Source organism: Bactrocera latifrons, unplaced genomic scaffold, assembly GCF_001853355.1.
Source record: "Bactrocera latifrons isolate USDA-ARS-PBARC rearing strain unplaced genomic scaffold, ASM185335v1 scaffold_0, whole genome shotgun sequence".
Taxonomy (NCBI): domain Eukaryota; kingdom Metazoa; phylum Arthropoda; class Insecta; order Diptera; family Tephritidae; genus Bactrocera; species Bactrocera latifrons.
Window position 1 is genome coordinate 3,857,160 of NW_017534406.1, and position 23,566 is coordinate 3,880,725.

At 37.5% G+C, this 23,566-nt stretch overlaps 7 protein-coding genes across 10 annotated transcripts in view; 3 read left to right on the forward strand and 4 right to left on the reverse strand.

Moving 5' to 3' along the window:
• The window catches only part of LOC108967348, a 2,704-nt gene extending 2,002 nt beyond the window's left edge, over nucleotides 1-702 (reverse strand). Inside the window, exon 1 of the mRNA XM_018930726.1 lies at nucleotides 416-702. Coding sequence (XP_018786271.1) covers nucleotides 416-500 — 85 coding nt within the window. The 5' untranslated portion in view covers nucleotides 501-702. The remainder of the gene's footprint in view (nucleotides 1-415) is intronic.
• A 5,869-nt stretch (nucleotides 703-6,571) lies between these two features.
• LOC108974558 (DNA ligase 4) lies at nucleotides 6,572-10,707 on the reverse strand. Its single transcript, XM_018942506.1, has 8 exons — nucleotides 10,489-10,707; nucleotides 10,293-10,425; nucleotides 10,055-10,228; nucleotides 9,062-9,981; nucleotides 8,544-8,990; nucleotides 8,339-8,482; nucleotides 7,866-8,273; nucleotides 6,572-7,800 (listed from the first exon to the last, which is right to left on the reverse strand). The coding sequence occupies exons 1-8, from the start codon at nucleotides 10,660-10,662 to the stop codon at nucleotides 7,429-7,431; spliced, it is 2,772 nt and encodes a 923-aa protein (XP_018798051.1). The 5' UTR covers nucleotides 10,663-10,707; the 3' UTR covers nucleotides 6,572-7,428.
• Nucleotides 10,708-10,822: 115 nt separating this feature from the next.
• LOC108974707 (mpv17-like protein 2) lies at nucleotides 10,823-11,830 on the forward strand. Its single transcript, XM_018942746.1, has 2 exons — nucleotides 10,823-10,957; nucleotides 11,114-11,830. The coding sequence occupies exon 2, from the start codon at nucleotides 11,151-11,153 to the stop codon at nucleotides 11,733-11,735; it is 585 nt and encodes a 194-aa protein (XP_018798291.1). The 5' UTR covers nucleotides 10,823-10,957; nucleotides 11,114-11,150; the 3' UTR covers nucleotides 11,736-11,830.
• LOC108974788 (mpv17-like protein 2) lies at nucleotides 11,794-12,793 on the forward strand. The gene is made up of 2 exons (XM_018942866.1): nucleotides 11,794-11,885; nucleotides 11,986-12,793. The coding sequence occupies exon 2, from the start codon at nucleotides 12,156-12,158 to the stop codon at nucleotides 12,693-12,695; it is 540 nt and encodes a 179-aa protein (XP_018798411.1). The 5' UTR covers nucleotides 11,794-11,885; nucleotides 11,986-12,155; the 3' UTR covers nucleotides 12,696-12,793.
• Nucleotides 12,794-12,867: 74 nt separating this feature from the next.
• Nucleotides 12,868-14,962, reverse strand: LOC108974635 (inhibitor of growth protein 3). The gene is made up of 4 exons (XM_018942636.1): nucleotides 14,824-14,962; nucleotides 14,557-14,628; nucleotides 13,568-14,495; nucleotides 12,868-13,505 (listed from the first exon to the last, which is right to left on the reverse strand). The coding sequence occupies exons 1-4, from the start codon at nucleotides 14,849-14,851 to the stop codon at nucleotides 12,968-12,970; spliced, it is 1,566 nt and encodes a 521-aa protein (XP_018798181.1). The 5' UTR covers nucleotides 14,852-14,962; the 3' UTR covers nucleotides 12,868-12,967.
• Nucleotides 14,963-15,348: 386 nt separating this feature from the next.
• Nucleotides 15,349-23,566, forward strand: part of LOC108968179 (serine-rich adhesin for platelets) — a 76,628-nt gene continuing 68,410 nt past the window's right edge. The window contains exons 1-2 of one of the 2 annotated variants that reach the window (XM_018932130.1): nucleotides 15,349-15,590; nucleotides 15,830-16,771. In XM_018932130.1, coding sequence (XP_018787675.1) covers nucleotides 15,890-16,771 — 882 coding nt within the window. In that variant the 5' untranslated portion in view covers nucleotides 15,349-15,590; nucleotides 15,830-15,889. Of the gene's footprint in view, nucleotides 16,772-23,566 lie in introns of both variants that reach the window. The other variant, XM_018932039.1, reaches the window with a different exon arrangement.
• The window catches only part of LOC108968551 (carboxypeptidase B), an 11,023-nt gene continuing 5,089 nt past the window's right edge, over nucleotides 17,633-23,566 (reverse strand). For 2 of the 3 annotated variants that reach the window (XM_018932767.1, XM_018932696.1), the window contains exons 2-5: nucleotides 21,643-22,055; nucleotides 21,145-21,339; nucleotides 20,924-21,077; nucleotides 17,826-18,591 (exon numbers count right to left, since the gene is read on the reverse strand). In XM_018932767.1, coding sequence (XP_018788312.1) covers nucleotides 17,826-18,591; nucleotides 20,924-21,077; nucleotides 21,145-21,339; nucleotides 21,643-21,952 — 1,425 coding nt within the window. In that variant the 5' untranslated portion in view covers nucleotides 21,953-22,055. Of the gene's footprint in view, nucleotides 18,592-20,923; nucleotides 21,078-21,144; nucleotides 21,340-21,642; nucleotides 22,056-23,566 lie in introns of those variants that run through there. The other variant, XM_018932850.1, reaches the window with a different exon arrangement.

The following is a 23,566-nucleotide window of genomic DNA, read 5'->3' on the forward strand; positions in this document are numbered from 1 at the left end:
TCTATTAATTTATATTTTTATTATTATTTTTTGTTAAAAAAATCTATAATCAAAATCAGGTTGTCCAAAYAAAACCTGATTTATTAGCATCAATTTTCACTATTCATTTTCAACAATTGTGATTATATTGAATTTCGATTATTTTTTATTATTTTTCTTAACCATAAATCACTTAAAACTTGTTTTTAATAAACACTTCAGAAAAGCTTGAGTAATATGGAAAAATTATCACCGAGCACGTAACATCAGAAAAACCATTTCCTGGTTTCAATAAAAAATTTCATATCGTAAATCTATGCATTTTCAAAACTTGTTCAAAAAACATTATTTGTTTAATGACACCAACTCGCACATAGCCTATTTAGAGCACATTTTTTTTTTTTTTTTTTTTTTCAATCAAAAACATTTTTCATACTTTTCGAAACAATGATGAATGCATCATTCTGCTGGATCTGCAAGGCGGCCAAAGCCACGATGGCGACAAAAACAAATTTATACATTTTCTATAATATTCAAAGTAAACGCGAACGATGTTTTATTCGATTGAAATTTTTTTTATACTTTTTTAATATTTTTGTTTTGTAACTTAATTATTTTTCAAATATTAACAAATCTGTTGTTGGCTCAACGGCTCTTTGGCACACTCAAAAGCAACTACACGATTGCTCCCGTCGTTTGAAACGAAACTAGTTGTTAACTTTAACAGTGGCTTTTATATGCCCTCGGAGTCCACTCTGAACTTCTACATCGACTTCTAGCTATGTAAGCAGCCATACCCAACTCGACGTAACGCACTCGTCTTCGCTCGTGACGATAGCCACACGCCATTTCGCATAATTCTAGCCATTCGTCGTACTCGGTATTTTATCACAAACACGTATTTATGTTTGGATGTCGGTATATTTGTCTGCGTTGCGTATCAGCCAGTAAGTCACTATCATATTTGTTTTAAACGCTGTTTTTTTTCCTTAAAGCCACTTATGGTCACTGTAGTCATCAGCCAACATCCCATCTAGATTAATAATGGCCAACAATGATGGCTGTGAAGCACCTTTGCACGCGACTCAAGCGAGCTGCGAGCGGATGGCGACAGCCACAGACACAGACACAACCGCAATCACAGCATTGGCGGGCAGCGCTTTGTCTATTCTGTAATCGTTTTTGCGTCAAGTGCCGCAGAGCAAATTTGTATGTAAAACTTGTTGCGACGGGCGCTCGATGTTTTTGAAACTGTCAGTCTAGTATTTGAACGTTTATGTATGTTTGTTGGCGATTGATTAGCATACGCGTTAAATTTTTTCCTTGTTTCTGTTTTTTATTTGTATTGAGAACCGGCTGCAGCTCTACGAAGCTGAAGTGTGTCTTTTGTTTTATTGATTTTTATCTGAGCATAATTTTATAAATTTAAATTTAACATCATCTCATTGTTGACCTACACCAAATAATGGCATTTTTAACTCACTAAACGGCAAGTAAGTTGTGGAAATATTACACCTTGTAAAGCTCGCTGCATGTCAAAAGTTGCAAGAAAGATGAGGAGTTAAAAGCGTCATTTTGAATATTTTTCACAAAAGTTTATTAGGGTTTAATAGTCTCAAGTAGGACGGACCTAAAATATAATTTCATTTAGATTTACACCGCGATCTAAGGTCCTCCTCCATCACATATACTTGCAAAAGCTCAGCTCGAGAACTTGCTGGGCGCTATTGAGGTGATAGGACCACAAGACAGGCTTTGGAACTACCATTCTAGAAGCAGCAGTAGAGCAGGCATGCCGTCAGCCAATTCATTGCTTCTTTTTTTTCCCGTCACCCACATGAGGTGGACACAGGTGCAAACTGATAGGCTCTTCATGTACCAGTAGCAATTTAATCTCAAAGACTGAGTATGGCTATACGTTGATTATGATATTTACGTTGGAGATTTATTTCTGCAGCCTGACTCCTAGCAAAGAACTCAGCTCGACATATACTCGGAAAAGATACCATCGGTAAGGAAAGTTGAAGTTTTGGAGATATCAGGTAGAGAAGGGACTGGCTGTATTTCAGATCTCTAATTGGCTTCAAACAGCGAAGAGAAGAAACCACTGGCGCACTGCAGCTAACTCGGATATAACCGCGTAAGCGTTCCAGCGTCTCTCTCATCTCTAGTTATTTCTCTACATTTTCTGCACATATCCTCTTCACTTATATCTATCCGGCTCTAATATGCTATCGATCGATTATGACCTGTCATTAGGGCAACAATCGTCCTGCAATTCTTTCAAGACCGTTTGAGTCAAAAGTATGCGTGTTTTTCTCCGGGGCTTTTGTACAAAATCTCAACGATCCGGCATGTTCTTAAGGCGTTTTTCTACATTTATAAGAGTAACAAACTAGTGGTTCTCCAGTGCACTTCGCTACACCAAACAAAGTACAGCAGTTCTACGGAATAATCATAAGAATATTACTAACGCCCGCTGTCGTTACAGCCTTGAAATGTTGCAACACTTTGAAACTGGCGTCATGTAAACGAAAATGTTTCCACATTTCCAACGATTTGAAAAGATTTACGTGTATTTAAAAGTCCAATGGTACTATATTCTAGCGAATTCAATGAAAGCCATGACAGTTGTGGCTATTTCAGACACCAACCTTAACAAGTAAACGTGACGTTAACAGTTCCGGGAGCGCTTACATTTGCTTGCTACATATATAGATAGGTAGGCTGATATATCTAGCTGATGGGCTGACAAGTTAGTGTCTATTCCGACGCCACTGCAACTGCATCTTTATACGAAAGATTGGCATTTGAGTGACACAAGGTTTAGCCAGCATCACTTCAAATTATTTACCATACGAGTATATGATGCATCGTTTAAACAAAGCTTCCAAAGCTCTACAAGTCAACACTTTCGATTATTATAAATTCAATAATTTAAAAGTGCGCAGAAATAGCATTCGAAGTCGACTTTTTGTTAAATTATAAAGCAGATTTTAACAAAAAAAATTTTCTTTGTTATATTTCCGTGTTTTATTCAGTTCGATTCACCATCACTTCATTTCGCAACATCGATGACATAGTTAACAGCTAAGTGGAAACTGTTAGAGTAGCAAAACTTTCAGCTGCAAGTGTTTACTAAAACAAAAAAAAAAACATAGTTTAAAATAAATCGAAACTTTAAGTAAATGTTTTCTAGTTTATTAAGTCAAATAAGTGTGAAGATGTTGAAGAACATTGAACTTTTTCCGCTTCGAAAGCATTTAGGTCTAGACGCTATTTCGAAAGTAACCAGTTTTTAGTATCTGCAACAATTTATGCTGTACATACATACATATATGTCTTTTTATATATTTACATATATAGTTTTAGTTTCAAAAAGATCCCCTAATTCTGCATATTTCTTTTATGAAAGTCAAGTTTTGTTTGTTTTTGGTTCAGTAACTAGTAAGAAAGAACTTTGTATGTAAACCATGAAGTCGATAACAGTCTTAAGTACATATATATTAGGTTGTCAAAAAAGTCTTGCCGTATTACTTGCGATATTTTTATTGAATTTTCAATTGTTCATAAAATTTTTTTTGATAACTCATGCCCAGCTCTTGACCGATGCGACGGCTGCTACTATGCCGGTCTCTTTCGACCAATTCAGCGATTTTATCGCAATTTTCGACGACAGGCCTGCCGGAGCGTGGCGCATCTTCGACCACCTCTACACCAGAACGAAAACGTTGAAACCATCGTTGTGCGGTGGAAATGGAAACTGTATCGGGTCCATAAACTDCACAAATTTTATTGGCGGCTTGAGATGCATTTTTGCCKTTATCRTAGTAGTACTGTAAAATATGCCGTATTTTCTCTTTATTTTGCTCCATGTTTGCGACGCTATAACTCACGAACGACTTAAAAGAAACGACAATTAATCAAACATGTGTTAGCGCGTGAAATGAGCTTTCTAAAAAGGTATAGCAATGTCCGATGCGACGAATAAAACTAGAACTACGCGCTCTCCGCGCCAACTAGCGAAAATACCGCAAGACTTTTTTGACAATCTAATATTATATTTATTTATATATATAGTATGTATGTATACGTCAGCATGTAATACTCGTAAGCTTGTCGATCTATAATAAGTTGAAAAAAAACTTGTCGAAGGTCAAGCACGAAATTTAAATAATAACTCAATTTCAGTAAATTTTTATGCCAGATGCCATCACATTCTTGTTATTCGTATTTTGTTGGCTTAACGGTTTTTGTAATATACCATGATATTAAATATATATGTAAGTATATTGAAAAATATGTTCGATTGCTATATGTACCCAGTTGACCATTAAACTTCTCAACAGATTTCTTTTAGAGGGTGTTTGTTTCGACAAATGTTTTTCAAGAAGAACCACAAGGCCAAGAATTTAGTTCAATTGTAATGTTGAGGGTTTGACATTAAGTTTTAAAAATAATATCAGTTAACAAATTTCAGTTTCTTCGACCACTTTTTGCAGCAATTGTGGTCGTATATTACCAATAATTGATTTTTTTTTTTCAGATCATACACAGATCGTCTCGGGCTTATCTGCGCGGACTAGCGACTTCACATAAGCCGACAAAAAGTAGTATACTTACACATTAGGATATAACGGCGTCTCAGCAATGGCTGCTGGATTGTCATCAGTTAAATTGCGGCAATTTTTAGTTATTAACATATCAAATTAAATAAAAGGTGAGTTTCATAACCAAACAAACAACTTCTGTGAAAATCGGGGTGCTTTTCGATGCTCTGCGTCCCACTAGCAATCGCGTCTTCAACCATTCTTTTTTAAACTCTTGAAACCTTTTGCTACAGGGTATGCTAGTTATGTTCACCCAACGGTTTTACATATCAACTAAAACTAAGCGAGATAGATATAGGGTTATATACATATATGTAAATGATCAGGATGACGAGAAAAGTTGAACTCCGAGTGACTGTCTGTCTGTCCGTCTGTTCGTCCGTTCGTGCAAGCTGTAACTTGAATAAAAATTGAGAATATCTCGATGAAATTTGGTATGCGGATTCTTTAGTACAAAAAAAAAATTACGACTTCGTGGATGGGAGTAGTCGGGTCACTGCCCAAAACGTGGCTTTGTGGTAGCCAAGGTGTTGACGATGAACCTGGCCGCCCACTTTTTGGTGAAATCCTATATCTCGGGACCCGACCAACCGATTTCTACAAAATTTAGTATGTGGCGTTCTTCTTACATTCTTATGTCAAGTGAATGAAATTGGACAACAACCATGCCTCCCATATAGCACAATTTCAAATTCCATTTGATTCTTTCACTTTCCAGTTCACAAATCGAGAAGTAATTAATATAACAAAATAAAATGTATGACCAAAAATTGCTCAATTCCAGTCAATCCGAATATGTTAATACTTGACCTGTCCCCATACAGGGTTTGTCCGGAAATTAATTGGACTGATTTTCTTTCGCTGCGACTGTATTTCGGAGCGTGCGCGCACCGACTGGATTAGGTTAGGGATCCTTGCTAACGAGACTTCAAGAGACTCAAACGAAGTATCAATCGGGTCCAACAAGACATCGCAGCCGATTGGCAGTTGCAACACGACAACGCCCCGGCTCACACCGTCTCTTTTGTGAACAGCTACCTAACTTAGGCCGACATCCCACACCTTCCGCAGCCGCCCTAGAGCCCAGAGGTGGCCACCTCGGACTTGTTTTGTTTCTGTTCTGAAATGACCGATGAAAGACAAACATTTTGGGACGACAGGGGAGTTCCCAGCAGTATGCACCTCGGCTCTCAAGGCTATTCCAGCGAATGTCTTCCGTGACGAGTTCAATGCTTGGAAATTGCGCAAATTGCAATTCACAGTGAAGCCATTAACACCTTAACCAACTTCCTTCTAATGAACATCATGCTGGAGGTTAAACCAGCACCACACATAGCCAATGTGGAGCTCGAGTGAGCTTTGATAAACTTCGTTCTGGGCACTGTAGCAGGAAACTCGTACTTACCAAATACATATGTCATATGTGCAACGCTCACCCTTCCAACACAACCCCCTCTCTGTGGTCCGACCCCGTCAAAACAGCATATTGCCTGGGCTGACTGTTAGATGATTTCGAAGGTAACCAACTTGAACTTTACCTTCCAGTCTTTGGCAGTACAAGAATCCTGCATCATTTCGGTTAATTATACCCGACTGTCGTGGGAACGGTTGTTGTAACCGTGAATATTCTTCGTTCTGGATATTGTAGCAGGTTAAACTCCTACTTATCCAGAATTGACCCAGACATACCCAAAATATGTCATGCATGCAACGAGTCCTCGCATGATACTGGCCACCTCTTTGCATGCCCTACTAACTCTACTCATCTAACACCCTCTCCCTTTGGTCCGACCCCGACGAAATAGCACTTTTCCTGGGCCTCCCGTTAGATGATCTCGACGACAATGCATGTGACTCTTACCAACCAAACGGGGATTGGATAACCGTTAAAACAACAACAACAACACAGTGAATATTCACCCTTGATAACTATAAATAACAGTGATTTATTAACTCTTTAGATTTTTGACTATAAATTTTTATTAAAAATTAATGGCATATAAAGCAATATACGGTGCATAATAGAGCTCTTGGTATTCGATTAACCGGATTATCCCGACAGGGCATTATTCGAATTATAATATTCGATTTCCGAGTATCCGAATAGTCGTAAGTCATCGACTATTCGATTAACCGCTCATTTTCGACTAACCCGTAAACCGTTAGTTGTCGACTATTACATCGTAACATTGTGACTATTTGAATAGTATTAATCGGTTAATATTCATAGGAACGGTTACAAACCGGATATTCGAATAAACGGTTTACAGGTTTCAAACCGGTTATTCGAATAGTCCATACTTATGTTCCAAACCGGTTATTCGATTAATCTGTTTTCAGTTTCCAAACCGGATATTCGAATAATCGATTTCCAGGTTACAAACCGGTTATTCGATTATTGTTTTCAGTTTCCAAACCGGATATTCGAATAATCGATTTCCAGATTACAAACCGGTTATTCGAATAATCGATATTTATGTTACAAACCGCTTATTCGATTAATCTGTTTCCAGTTTACAAACCGTATATTCCAACAATCGCTTTACAGGTTACAAACCGGTTATTCGAATAATCGATATTTATTTTACAAAACGGATTACAGTTTTTTTAAAATAATTTTCTGCGCCCTAATATATACATATTTTCAAAAACATTATTTACAATATCACACATCATCAAACGGATACAAATTTTGAAGAAACGTGTAAAATTAGAAACTAAAATTGCAGCGTGTGAAATGTGCTTAAAAAATTTACAATAATATATCACAAAAATTTGACAACAGCTTTAGCAACTTACACAAACACATACATACTTATAAAACATTGATTAATCACAATTAAATTTCGCTCCACGTATACTCAAGTATATCGAGTTTCCTGTTTGCGCGTTGTGAATGAAATATCCAAGCAATGTTAATGACATAAAGATTGCCCAAATAATTCTTAAAACGCTCGGCAATCCACGCTTTCAATTTAACTTTATCGATTAAATTGATATTGACCAGCACATATTTGATGCTTTGAAAGTTGGACGCATTTACGTCCAGGCACTTGCCGCCAAAATACGTGAAAATCAATCTCGCCAAATTCGTTTGCTGATCTATGCTATAGAATGCAGCATTGCAATTTGTAAAATAATCGACGGATTCATCAAACAACAGGGTTTCAAGTTCGGCTAAATCGGCGGCGGATGACTGCGCGACAGCGATCTAAAAAGAGGCAAATTTCCAAATGAAGTTCAAACAAACAAAAGCGTTGATCGTTTAAAACTTACGTCTTTATCCCTTATGCCTTCTAGCACACGCATTAATTTGTCAACATTCGTGCACTGCCTGTATGAGTCACCATATTTATCGAATATTTTGGAGAATTCAGCTTCCAGCTCATCCGTCGTGCAAATCATGTCGATGGGCGTTAATTCCAGCTCTTGCTTTTCACACGTGTGCACCAGCCAGCTTAGTTTGGCAATGCTATAACGGCGCGATTTGCATAAAGTCGCCACACGAAATGTGATATCGCCCGCCACCGATATACATGTGGGGTCCTGTAAGGGATTTTCGACTATCTCGCCGCCATTGGTGACCACCAATGCCTTGAGCGCCTCAGGCGTGTAACCGGTTTTCAAGCTGGCGCTCAGTATGCAAAATGAGAAGCCTTCAAACAAATTTGAGCGCTGTTTTACCTGCGATGGAGTTTTTGTTACCAATTGTCTACGAGTATTTTGCTGTTTGTTTTTTTTGTTTTTACCTCAGCTGGATCGAAACGGCGTTCATAGGATAAAACACCCAATTTGCGGCGCTCGGCCGCAGTTAATTTACGCTTCTTTTGCGGCAATAACAAATCACTCAATTCCACTTGACGCTTGTGAATTTTCGTGAGACCACTTTCCCCCTAAGTACATATATAGAAATAATACTTTATATTTGTAGTTGTAATAGCAAAGCGCACGCACCTGTAACATTGTCATGTAATCGTGCAGCGAAAGACACTCGTACCACAGTTTGTCGTTGCGCCACATTTCTACGCGCGGAAAATGCAACGATTTAGACAAGGCGAAAGCCGAAGAAGGCGCTAAATCGGTTGCTCTGATTTGCAGTATAACGGAATTATTTGGTTCGATCCACACATCGGGCCGGCCGTCAGCACTGCTTTGCTTGTAATGATACCAGCTTGGTGGTGGCTCTCGTTTACAATCGTGCCAATGCTGTCTGAGTGTGTCATTCAATATTGCTCGCTGACGTGTTCGATTGTCCACTTTGCCGACGCTATAAATCTCGTATTGGGTTTCGGAGTTGTACTTGAGTACGCCAAGCAAGAAGGATTGTATGAATGTGCGCGTTTTATTGTAGAAACCACCAATGATTAGCAAATCAAATTCAGTGGTCAAGCCAGTGATGTACTGTTAAAAAAATTAATATAAACAACTCATTATATAGAACTCAAAACATATATGTATATATAGCAAATTACATCGGCCTTTATTTTGTACCAACCGCCACCGTTGCGTATGCCTGGTTGGTAGATGGAGTTTTGTTTTTTCAGCACTACCCCCTCCGCCTGCGCATCTAACGCTTGTTGAAAGAGCTCTTGAAACTGCGCTGCCGATGTTAATTTAATTGGACGCATTATTTGCAATATACCAGGCTCCTCCTTGCTTATTAGCTCAACGACTCTTTGACATCTCTGCACGTAAGGCATTTCAAGTAAACTGCTACCGTTATAATATAACACGTCATAGATCACGAAACAAGGTCTCCAATTTTGTCTGTTATTCAAATGCTTGACATCTGTATTTTCACCTTTGTCACGGTAGCATTTTCGCTGCATATCGTATACCATCATTTCGCCATCGAGAATTATTGATTGTAGATTATTCGGTAATAGTGATTGGAGTAATGGTGTCAATGATCCAGTCATAAAGTCTTCACCGAAACTATCAGTATAGTCTATGCCATTACGTGATATATATTTGAAACGCTGATTTTCGTAATGCAGTTGAAAACGTTCACCATCCATTTTGATCTCCAAATAAAGCACATCCTCAGCCATTAATTGCTCTAAACTGCCATGAAACATTTCGCATAGCATAGCTTTTATATGTTGAAACGGTTGTACGATGTTATTTAGGTTGAATGTGTTGATAGCATTTTTAGTTTCGTTTGGTTGGTCGTTTAAGGGTTCCTTACTTATTTCGTTGTTTGCCAGCAAACAGCAGACACGTTTCAAATCTGAGCAACGTCTAAGTAGATCTCTTGCTTGTGGATGTATGAGCGCAAAAATGCGTTGTTCGCCAATTCCCAGACGCAGGTTCTTTAGCAGTAAACGTACGAACCACATTTGCTCTGCCGACGTTGCTACCTCTGCTAGGGCGGTTAATACCTTTTTCGTGTCTACAGCGGAAAGTGAGTCAAATTGTAAAATTTTAGAAAGAAAATTAGTAGATTAAAAAATGCATATATTCACCCTGGCGATCACCCTCTGCTATGGTATCTAACATCTGATGCACATCATAAAGCGACAGTTCACTCATGCCTTTGCCATTATCGGCTCGCAGCAACAGCACTTCGTGCAAAATCTCTGCAAAGTCATTGCCAGAACCATTATATGTGCGCGCTTGTAAAAGCTTTGCATCGCGGGCTAATTGAATATATTGCAATCTTAATAGCTGTTAAAATATTAGAAATGCAATTGTCAATCATACAATCTTTATTTAGTTGTAGCACTTCTGTGTAGACACTACCAAGCGTACTGACTTGGAGTCCATATGCTTTACGCGACATATCCTCACGAGGTACTAAACATCTAAGGATGCAATAGAAACTGGTACCACCATCCTACAAAATAGAAAACAGACTTAAAGTAAACAAATGCTTGCTTAATGACATATAAGTAGGTACCTCTCGATCTGCTGCAGTGAGTCCCACTCGCTCACGGAATAATAACCGAAACTTTTGAAATGATTCGTAATAGTGGCGTACAAGCTTTTCTTTTGCAGCTGGACTTTGAGCCTTTTGTATTCTCTGTAGCATAGTACACGTTTCACAAAATTTGATATTTTTCGATATATCCATATTGTGAAATTACACTACGTTCACTCATTTAACCGTTCGTATGCACCACCCGTTTTGAAGCGACAAGAAAACAGCTGTTTATTGTTTATTAAATAGAGGTGGCAGTGTTCATTGCTCTATAGATGTGAGCCACTGATATATGTAGTTGTCTACAGAAAATAATCTGATTGGCACGTGTTGTATTGTAGTTGTTTTTTCTTTTCTATACATTTGTGATCGGTGGTGTCTGTCTGGATTTTAATTTACTAGACGTGGTTCTGAGGATTTTAGGGCGCAAGTGCGCAGCGCCCTAAAGGTATTGGTGTTTCTTTAACTAAATTTCATACACAACAGCAACAGAGAAAGATTAACATAAATATTGAAACAAACACGAAACATTACACACAACCAAATAAAATTACCATAATCACAGAAACTATTTACGTTTACATAATTTACAATAAAATTGAAGGTCACACCAAAAAGGAACAACATCCAAACCACTTCCGATGGCACCTGCAGCAGTCCTTGCTATACGCAGCGCAGCGCTTAAGTCCATGGATTTATTCCGCGAAATACACAAACGAGCGTTTAGTAATAAATTTTTACTGGTTACCAATGTCGGCATTTCGTTGAGCCTGAGTACGGCAGGCGATCTGTTGGAGCAACATTACGAAATGTATAGCGGCGATTTAAAGGAATGGGACAGAACACGTACTACTAATATGGGAATTTCTGGTATGGGTGTTGGCGTGATCTGTCACTATTGGTATAAGTTCCTAGATCGACGCATGCCAGGACGCACAATACGCGTGGTTATGCAGAAAATTGTTTTGGATCAATTTATTTGCTCACCACTTTACATATCCGCTTTTTTCATGACAATGGGCGCACTAGAAGACAAATCAATTGAAGACACTTGGCTAGAGATGAAACAAAAGGCATGGAAATTGTATGCGGCTGAATGGATGGTGTGGCCGCCGGCACAATTTGTGAACTTCTATTGGCTGCCCACACGATATCGTGTATTCTACGATAACATCATAAGTTTAGGCTATGACGTTTATACATCGCAAGTGAAAAACAATGATTAAAAAACCTACATGCATACTATATGTATGTTTATATAATTATAATGGAATTGTTATTTGAATCATATGTGACAATATAAATGTTAATACCAAGCAAATGAGGCGTTAAGCAATCGTGAGCTGTGAAAACTCTCAGTGGATTTGTATATGTATGTAGGTATATATTTCAGCTTTTCTCTACATAATATAAAATGTACACTTTTGTGTTTTATAAACAAAAAAAATAAATAAATAAATAAATACTTTTTTGCAGAAAAGCATCAGAGCTTCCGCTTTTTAATTGAAAAGAAAAGAAATCTCTGCATCACCCTATGGGCGTATGGGAAAGTGAAAAGAATTAAATGCCTTCAATAAAATTTTCATTTTGTTATTTAACTTGAGAAAGTTTTTACGTGTGAGCAAAACAAATTGTAAAATCCGTTTATGTCTTTTATTTATCGGCTTTCAAAAATCGCTTTTGGCAAGAAATATTTGTTTTACACTAACACCGGAATATCATTTATATTAAGTGGAGTTGCGGACATCATCGATCAAAACTACGAAAAGTATTCGGGTAAACGTAAAGAATGGAGTCCTAGGCGTACTTTCAGCATGTGTATAGCTGGTCTATGTAGCGGTGTTGTGTGTCACCACTGGTACATATATCTTGATAAACGTCTGCAAACCAGAAATTTCAAAACTGTGATGCTGAAAATTGTATTAGATGAATTGATTTGTTCACCAGTCTACTTGACGGTCTTCTTCACAACGTTAGGTTTCATGGAGGGCCATACTATTAAACATTCTTTACAAGAATTGCGGAATAAAATGTGGAAAATATATCGATTTGAGTGGATGCTGTGGCCACCTGCGCAATTTATAAATTTTTATTTTCTTCCGACACAAGTACGTGTTCTGTACGTTTATATGATCAGTTTAATACACATAACATACACGGCACATGTTACACATGACGGTGATTAATAAGACTATGATAAAATACCAAAAAAATAAGGGTAAAGAATGAACATTCCCACAGCAAGAGCAGTTCTTAACAAATAGTACAATATTATTATTTTTAAAATAAAGCTATTTTGTATACGATAGTTAATGAAAGTTTATTAATTTGTTTCCAAGTGCGCTTATAACATCGAATAATTCATTTCAATATAAGACGCGTATATACCATAATTTTAGCCAATGGGCAAACTTTGAAGTGATGCGTGCTTCTAAAATAAACTTCAATTTCGATACAACTAGTTTTTCCTATTCCCTCGCCGGCGCATAGATGCTGTACATTTAGGACAATACCACTTGCCTTTTGGTGGTTGTGTTATACCCACACATGGGTAATGGAACCATTCGTATGGGCAAGCATCGTTGTCGCAAGCGACCATGTCACCATATGAAACTTGATTACAGGTACAGTAACGTGGTTCATTTGGATCGTACGACCATTCTCCCTCTGGTGTTTGCTCTACCACTAGACCGCTTTCATTAATATTAATGTTAGTGGCAGGCGTAAGAGTGTTGGATGTGATCGAAGATGTAGACGAGTTGGCACGATTCGTGGCTGCTGCGGCAGATGTTGAAGCCGCACCCACTCCAATTGTTGACAAGCCAATAGCGGGCACACCAAGACTGCCAACTGTTGCTAAATTAGACGAAGTTGGCAACATGTCTACAGAGTCTACACTCACAGAGGACGACGACGATGCCAGCGATATGGCAGATGAAGGAGCACTGCTGCTACCAGCGCTGTTAGTATGCGTAATACTGTTGGCATTTATTTTTCTGTAATGAACGTGGACTTAAATTAAAATTTTGTGATTTTTATATATATATATATAACACACTTTTTCTGTTTTTTCTCAACCCCTGTCGTTTGGAGTGTTGTCTGTGCAGCTGCGCTCGCAGCAGTTGCAATATCACGACTGATCCAAAATTCGGGCGGACCACCACCAGCGCCGTGTATTGCTTCATAACTGGCTTTAAGGCTCGCCGTACGTCGACCTTGAGGCATTTGTTGTGTTGCCACTATGGCTTGACTGGCAGCTGCAGCGATTGCGTTCGATGCCGAGCCACCTAATTGTTGTAAATTATAAGCTACAGCAGTGGGATTGCCTGCAGATGCCACTGATGCGCCCGGCGTATTCAGCACCGCATGTGTGCTTATGCCTGGTGTTATAGGACGAACTACCGCAACCGGTGGTGTATTGGTTGTTAAATTGTTTCCTAAATTTGGACGTTTCTCCGGTAGAAGCGCCAAGTTTGTTGTACTGTCCCTGCGTTTTTCCGGTTTGGGCGTACGATACCGATCTTTTGTAGCTGTCGTTGGTGTAGTCGAAAGTGATAAACCACTTATGTTACTACTAGGTACTCCCAGTATACCATGGCTATTTGTTGTTGCCGCTGTCCCTATCGATCCATAATATCTATTCTCTTTTTGTGTAACACCAATCACATTCATCAATGCCGTGGCTGCACTTGAACCACCATCTAACTCTAATGAACGCTTCTCTAGTATTTCTGTTATACCATTATTATCGGCTTCCAGTTCACACTTAAACTTGAATAGTTCACTGTCCAAGCGGCGTAGGTAACGCTCCACTAAGTCATGTATTTGTGTGGCAATGTTAACTTTTTCATCAGCGTCTTCCAAAACTTTGTAGTATTCTTTACGAAGATTTTGAAACTCTGAATCCGCTGGTTCGTTTTGTAATTCTCCACGTTTGCATTGTTGAAAAAATGTTCGATTTTTTTTCTCCAAAGAATCCATGCTATCTGCGAAAAAAAAACTATTACTTTGAGTTCTCTAATAAATGTATAAATAAATTATTATTACTCTGCACTGTTAAATCCAGTTCACGCATCTCTGTAAATCTGTCCCGTAGCTCCTGTGGCAAGTGCTCGATCACTAGATTAGTAAAAATTTTAGTAAGAATATTACTACTTTTGTTTACTAATGTTGAGGGTGCAGCACAACCAAATACCAAATATAAACAAAACATCAAAATAAACAAAATTTGGAAAATCCATAACCTCTAAATTTGTTTTACTGTATCATTAGTACACCGTGGTCTTTTAATTCGTATTGCGATAACAAACTTACTTTCCAGATAATCTTCAAGATACAGCATGCCTGCAGATTATTTATATATGTGTTTGAGGAAATGAGTACAACTTTTATTAACAAATTGTATTTTGATATCAATACAACCAGGGATAATTTATAAATCAGCAAAAACAGCTTTTCCAACAAAACTGTCAAAAGGAAAACATGACATTTTACAGGGTTGCGTTTTTGGAAAATACCAACGCTAGTGTTGTAAATGGTCTTAAATATAAAATGTGTTAATTTAATACGAAGATATCTTAAAATGTGTCTTTGTAAATGTACTTAAGCACTGATTAGGGCGCATGCAGTTTTTTAATGCTAGGAAATCCTTTTAACAAAAATAATTTTAAAAACTTTCTTAATAAATTAAAATTTGATGAAAAAGCGATTAACACTTTTCTCTAATAAATTGTATTCTATACTGTGCGTTTATTACATGAGAAATTTTGTTGCAACCCTGTAAACCGATTCAATTTCTTTTAATGGTAATTCAGCATTTTATAAACAAGTGGCAAGTATCAACGCGGTTTGTATCCCAACAACACTAATAACAAAACAAATAAATATAACAAAGTCAGAAAATTGAATTGGCGAAAGGATAATTCACAAAACACAAACAATATTTCGTAGGACTCTAGGAGAAGTGTTTTTAAGCTGCTCGGGTATTCCTTCGTACGGGTGTTTATACGAAATCGTTATCGTTGTTGTCTCTGAGCATTCGGTTGTGAATGTTCATTGCGCGAAGACGGTGTTGAAAAATAGTTGGTATTTTTGTGAAATAAATTGGAAACACTTAATATTATGTTTTCTTATTGTGAAAGTGTTGTATACAAACGTTAATAAGTGTTTTGTTCGAAATATATATACATACGTGAAAAGAAGTTGAGTGAAAAGTTATGTATAGATAACTTGAAGTTTGGTTTTCCGTAGACGTAAATTTATTGAATTTCGAATTAGCATTTTCCTCATTCTGGCCAATTTGAATTTTGTTGTGCTTTAGTGCTTCAATTTAACAACAATATCGTACAAAATTTTACTTACGGCAGCTTTTAAATAAATTATGTCCAAAGTGTTGACTCAACAAAATGTCCTGCCTACACAGCAGCCCAAAAAAATTGAAAATCATAAAAAAACCACACCCACTGTACAAATGCTCAGTAGCATGAGAGGCACATCCGCCAATTCCGTGGTTTGTTCCTCGGAGTCTCCATCCACCTCTTCATCGCCCATTACAATTGATTGCGACGATTTTACCAGCAGTTCTATATTGGAGTTTCTAGCAAGGGAACAAGAATGTTGCACTGAGGCAGACACAGAAAGTATTTTTCAAGAAGTAAGTCGATTGGCTGATAATTCAGACACCCGTAGTGTGGACGAAATTTTGCGTGAAGCTGAACGTCTAATGCAACAGCAGTCGATCTTCGGATGCACAGATAGAGCTGCGCAATGTAAACAACTGAAAGTAAGTGTAGGCAACAAATCAAAAAGCCATCAACTAAATCAATCACAGCCAAATACAGCAGTACATCAACAAATTCAACAACCCGCATTTGCAACACAAAATATCAAGTTAAATAGCAAGTATACAAAACGTATCGAAAATGTTAGTCCAATGCCGAAGCAAATGCAAACTGTGCCGCATAAAAGACTGACGAACGGTAATTGTACACATAAGGAAAAAATGAAATTACAAAAAAACGAATTGGAATACAGTGTACTTGCAACGGCGGATGCTACACTTACAGCTACAAACACGCCACAGACACCAACTGCCGCCACGCCAAATGGAAACCAACGCTTTGATGCTTTTGTCGACAATTTACCATCGGTGTCTGTCATCTCTGAAGAGTCTACACCGAAGGATATGCAAACCATGATGTCCACAGATGCCGATGTTACTACAATGGCGTTGCTAAACGGCGACGACGATGATACTGACACGGTGAGTGGGGGGCGCCTTTACGCAAGCACATCCTCAACCGCCTAATGAAGCGACAAATCGTTGAGTGTATGTGTGTACATTTAAACGCCTTTTAACTGAAACTCAATTAGGGCTATAAATAAGAGTGCATGTTAAAGATTTTTTAGTGCTCATATACACATCTAAATTTGTGTTTGGTAAATTTTTTTGAAATGAAATTATATATATCCGCAGACAATATCGTATTGGATATAAATAAAAATCGGTACTAAAGAAGTGCATATTATTATAATTAACACGGTGCTTGTAATTGCTGTACTTTTTTTTTATTGTTAAAAGCGCTCGAAAATCCACTTAGATTTTACTCATATTATTTTTAGCTTACACTCATAAATTTTGCCGGCTATTCGCCAAGAGGTTATAAACGCGATACAGTTCGTTTATATTTTTAATCTTACTGATTTTGTAAGCCCAGGGCTAGAAATGGCTTTTGATTGGCTTTCATAAATGACAATTAATGTGAAAACTTCGCTTCAAATCATAGCCAGTGCATGTTTAATCATTTCTAGCTGAGCGATTTTGAGCCATAAACGATCCCTCAAACGGCCGTAGTCATCGGGGTATCAAATAAATCAGAAGGACTCTCATAGCCCCAGCATATTGATAAAGTCCAATATTCTGCTGGGAGCCTATTCGGAAACATGGATCCAAGGGCCTTAATCCTGCGTCTACAGACTGCTGTGCAGTCCATTAACAGGTGTTCTGGTGTTTGAAATTCATATTTTCGCTTTTTCGGTTTACAAAATCTGTTCTTGGGAGTTTTGGGTCAAAGCGGAGCCATTGAGCTTTTTATAAAATTATTTATATAAAAAGTAGGTTAGGTTTTCAATTATATAGATTTTTATTATTTCTTTTAAACGCACATATAATGTAGTAGAACATATGCACATAGCTTATTGGTAAAATTGTCTGTATATATATATAGTTTTTTTTTTCTTTTCAAAACATGCACGCATACATCAAACACACACACACACCTTTATATAAATAAATACATTTATATAAATAAATTAGATTAAAGTGCAATAGCCTGAGCTACAGCTTCCACAACGATCAGACCCTCCTCGCCAGTGCCGATTATCTGCGAAGGCGGTAGTTGGAAACCATATTTGCCGGTATCACGCAACTCCACGGTGTAAACATATTTGACATCACAAGCGGCGCGAGTCCAATCATCCGAACCGCCACCGGCAACACTCAGAAGCTGATACGTCACACCACTGTTATACACAGACTTGGTCTTACTGAGAATGCGCTGTACGGCCGTTTGGCCAACGCGTTGCAATAAGGCAGAATCCTTCACCTTTGCCGCTTTGTATGCCCACGGATAGACAATGGCTTGACCGTAACTGTGGAATGTCAAATAAGCTTCTAGGTTATGTTTGCGTCGCAACAGAAAATTCACAACTGCTTTCGTTTCCAACTCAGAGCCGGCGCTTGCGCCACGATATATGTCACTACACGGATCTGTCGACGAGCCACGTCCTTTCCAACCTATATTGAAATTACGATTCAAATCGACACCGAAACACTTCGAACCTGGAATACGTGCCCGATTCTTACGCCACATTCTATTCACTTTGCGACTGTAGACGTAGCCATCTGGATTCATAACGGGCATAATGTACCAAGTGCGTTGCTTTATATAATCCGGTTGCTCTTCCCATTTGATCATTAACTGATAAAGTATGAAAGTAACTGTTGCCGGACTGATCCACTCGCGTGCATGAATGCCGCCATCGATCCAGATCTTTTTGTACTCACGTGGGTTCTCCGAGATTCTGTGTAAAAAGAAAAAGTTATATTATATTTATTAGTAAGATAAAAAGTAGTGCGTGGCATTAATTAGGTAAAGACAATAGTGCAGTGGATTGATGAGCGTTATTTTAAATTATATGATGCCAGAAATGCTTGCTTTTGGTTCATTTTTATACTATATTTGAAATTTTTATATCCTGTACAGGGTATAATACGTTTGCCACTTTGTTTGTAACAGCCAGAAACTCAAATTTTCTGAAGATACATATTTATTTCACCAAATAAAAAAGTTTTTTGGACTTATTTAGACTCCTTATAATATCAGCATCCTGATGTCAGTCCGCCTGTATTTTTATATGCGAAACGCGTCTGAGATATCAATCTGAAGTTTTGAATAAGTTCTTTTTAACTATTTTATTTGATGAAAAAAACATCTTCAGCAAATTTATTTTTTTTTTTTCCTAATTTTGTGTTTTATGAATCTTGCCTTCGACTGTAAACAAAGAACAGCTGATATGACTGTCACTTGTTAATTTTGTTGAAGCAAAAAAAATTTGCATATGATCAGAATGTGAAACTTTCTGGAAACCTGCATAAGCCGTGGTAAATTAAAGAAAAAGTACAAAAATAACTTCCGCTGTGTTGTTATTAAGATTTGGACACAAAAAGAAAATATTCTAAAAAAATTAATTTTACTGATTTGCTGAAAAAATCGTCACTTTTAAAAATATTTTTTATTTTATTTTTTTAAATAACACACAAAAAATAGCAACAACTATAAATACATTTTTCAAGTGCCCTGCGCTAATGTGCCCTGCTCTGTATGTGTTGGCATACATATGTATTTACAGATGTCCATCTAACATCCTTGATATTACGTATGGATGTAATTTTCTCATTATGATAATGGCTCAAATTCATTCAAAAGTGCTTAACACATTTAGCTTGGCATAAAACTTAATTATCTCACCATTTGCAGCGTTTCTGTGGTTGCAACAACAATTGTGTGCTGAAGAGCACTGTTTGTCAACAACTTGCACCGACATGTCACGTCATGTTTGTTATCAAAGCATTAAACTGTTTTATAAAAAATGGTAGCAAAATCAAAGCAAAGAACTATCAGAAGCTACACACAAATTTTTCATTATTTTTTCATATAATTTTAACAAGTTAAAGGCCATTATGATCTCAATATATGTACATATGTACATACAGTGGCTCCATCGCATAATCGGACAAGAGTTTTTCTAACATAAATGTCCTCCAAACATAAAGATAAAAAATCAGAATGTATTGTTTTTTGCTTTGATTTACCCTTCATAATACTGTCTCTCTTATCTATAAAAAGACAACAGTTATCCTTTATGATAACTGTAAATTTGAGTAGCAAAACATAAATATCTCAGTTTTTTTCNGATAATATTAAGTGTAAATAAAAGCAAAAAACAACACATTCTGGTTTTTTATCTTTATGTTTGGAGGACATTTATATTAGAAAAACTCTTGTCCGATTATGCGATGGAGGCACTGTATGTATCTGGAAGGCCAGTATTGCTGAGTATACGAGTTGGCTGTACTGGCTTTGAGCTCGCTGACTGTGCGCTCAAAACTAGTGAAGGAGTGCATGACCTCATTAGCAATAGGTTCAAGCTTCTTCCATATTAGACTCGTATGAGTGCGCGGTTACAGCTGAATCGCTGGAAACTGCAAAGCCGATAAGCTGGCTATAAAGGGCACGCTTACCCAATTTCGACCGTTTGAAGTCGAGTCGGTACGCCAATGTCTGCTTGCGTTTTGGTGTTGGGCCTTTCGACCTTCCGACCTTCTGGCCCAGAGCTAACCGTAAACGGTAGTACGAACTTATGGCACTTAGCAAAGTCACAATTATAGGTATTCTGACTGGTCGCTGTGCAATACGCATACACGCGGTGCGAAAAATTGTTCTGTCGGAAGCTCTTTACCAAAGCTGTATGAAGGCGAGGTGTAATCATTTTGCTACTTCTTTCTCTGTTTTACAGATTTTGCCAGACTGATATTGAAATATCTCAGTAGACACACTTTCAGCGAATTTAGCGAAGTCGCTGCGATTGATATTTACCGTATTAATAAATTTGTGGTAAACACAGCACGCTTCGTCGATGAGAATTTGGTAGTCCAGCTTTTAGAAGTTTATGAGTAACACTGTTTATTTGTGTAAGTGGGATTCATTGATTTTGGATCAACCCTACGACCTAACCTAACCCTAACCTGCATGCTCGAAAGGTCCGATTTAAGTCTGATCAGTGTAATGAGCTGAGTCGATTCAGCCATGCCCGAATTGTATTAATATTTTTATAAAATTTTCCTTTCACCAACCTCAACACCTTCAGATCACGCCCCTCCGCCGTCTTTCCAATCGAATACAAACGACAGATTTTCGGAAATTTCTGGCGAATTTCACGCATGAACGCATAAATCGTTTCCAAATCATGGTAGTCCTTCCAATCAATGCCGCTACTTGTTTGTTTCTCTGCAAAAAGTGTGCCGTAAAGAAAGTTTATTAAAGAGAAACTTAAACTACTCTTAATTACACTCACTTGTACGACTACCGGCCTCCGCTTGGGACGCCTTGATGCCCTCTAATTCGGCAGCGTCGATCAGCTCCTGTATATTCGTATTTATCACCTCTTTGTCGATGTTGTGCTCAATGAGATAGCTGCGCGCTGCTTTCAAGTTCTCCTTATTGATGGAAATATCCAGAAATTTCGAATTTTCCTTCCAAATAACGCCACCTAAAGGAGAAGAAACATGACTATAAGCATCTAAATCTCTGCATAAGATCCTATATCTCTTAGGTGTTTCTTTGTTATACAATTAAAATAACATAAGTCAACTAAAATTATTCTCAGCAGTTTAGCGTTATTTTCGCAAGCATATACGAGACTCGCCGCTACGTGTTTATACCTCCAAAACAATTTCAAGTTACAACAAATTTAAGTTGAAACGTATGAAAATCTCAAGTCGACTTAAGCACTTTAACATATCGCCAAATAAGTTTTTTCTCCCTCAAGCATTTCACCATTCTCTGCACTTACCAAATTTACTCTCCAGCATCTCGGCCAGCGGCATGTTGTTCTGCATATGCTCTGATATATTATAGATACGCCACAGTTGTGCATCATCGAAACGCACTGGGATCTCATTTACATCGAGCACACCATCTGCTGCATCCTCTTCTGCTGCCGCCGCATGCGAAATGCTCGCGTTGATTTCCCTTTCGTAGAGCATGCGATTTCCGGTGTGTATGTTTTTATCGGCAATGGGTTCCATGCGTGTGATATCGAAGGCATTGGTGAGCGCAAAAAGCACAAACACGCTAAATAAGCTGTACTGACAGCGTAGCATTTTGCTGTAGTGGGGTGTAGGGGCGAGAGATAGTTGAGTTTTTGTGCCGATGTGCACGTACAAGTGCGGCTTGTTGAAGGACACGCTGTCTGCGGCTATGCAACTATAAAAAAGCAGGAAAATAGCAGTCTTAATTATTTTATACATTATGGTTTCTTTAATTTGATTTTTCTACTGATTTCACTTTCTTGGTGAATGTTATTATTTTCGTTGTTGGTTTGCTATTGCGCATTGAAGTTTTCAAAGTTTTGCTTTTTAAAAGAAATTCAAATTAGTGTTGGCTTATATAATTAAAGAAAATCATGCTCACAGTGTTAATTGTAATTTGGTACTTTCCAAAGCTCAATGGTTTTACTTAATACGAAAAGTACTTAAAATCTTAATTTTCATAGGCGTCTGTAGTTTAGACCTTAAAATAGCGCTCGAAAGTTCTCATTATATGATTTTTACAATACTTAGAGATTGGCGAATCGAATAAACAGCTCGCTAAAATTATATAATCTCTTAGTAAGTTAGAAATCTACTATGTAAAACCCTCTAAATGCGCCTAATATATTTTTGAAATTTATGCGCTGTAGGTAATTTTCTGATCAAATAAAGAGGGAAACGATATCCACACCTTGTAAAAAAGTTTTGTTATACACATCTGATCTGAACAATTTCTTCGAAGGTTGCATCGCTAGCTTGGAGAATTATCTTAGTTAAATTTCATGAAGATACCCCCGCAAATAAAAGATTTGTCCATACAAAGAATTTGTTTTCACCGATCAGTTTGTATGGCAGCTATATGCTATAGGGGTCCGCTCTGAACCATTTTTTCGTATAATATATTGTTGCTTTGGGAAATAAGCTTTGCCAAATTTCTTGAAAATATCTCGTCAGATAAAAAAGTTTTTCATACAAAGCTTTTCTTTTTACCGATCAGTTTGTATGACACCTATATGCTATAGAAGTTCGATCTGAACGATTTCTGTGGGTATTGTACAGTGACTTTGGACACTACTTCATGCCAATTTTTGTGAAGATATCCCGTCAAATAAAGTAAATAAAGTTTTCCATACAAGAACATGGTTTTAATCCTTCAGTTTGTATGGCAKCTGGATGCAATAGTGATACGATCTGAACCATTTCTACGTAGAATATATTGTTGCTTAGCACAATATTCTTGTCAAATTGCTTAAAGCTTTTTTACATACTATTCTGAGAACGTATGAAAAATCGTTCGATAAGTGGTATAAAGTGGTATACAAATATACAAGAGAAGCGCGTTCGTGTGTTTTGATTTGTTGTTGTGTCTGGTGTACCTGCAAGTGTTTTGTAAGCTCTCTTTCGTCTATTGTTCACCGCCCTATCTAAACTAAAATAAAAGATCACAACAAGAATGAAAGAAAGGCTGGCCAAACACCATGAGAATTTGTCGAATCCTTTTTTTTTTTTGGCTTAATCCTTTGTTTTAAAAGAAAAATTTTTTATACTGAAGTTATATAGTTTTAACTACTAAACGGTTTCTATTATTTTCCAATAATTTACTTTAGACATCAGGGTCAATCCGGGTTAATTTTATTTTTCAATTGTATGAATGAAAATGAAAAACACTGAATTTGTCATATTCAG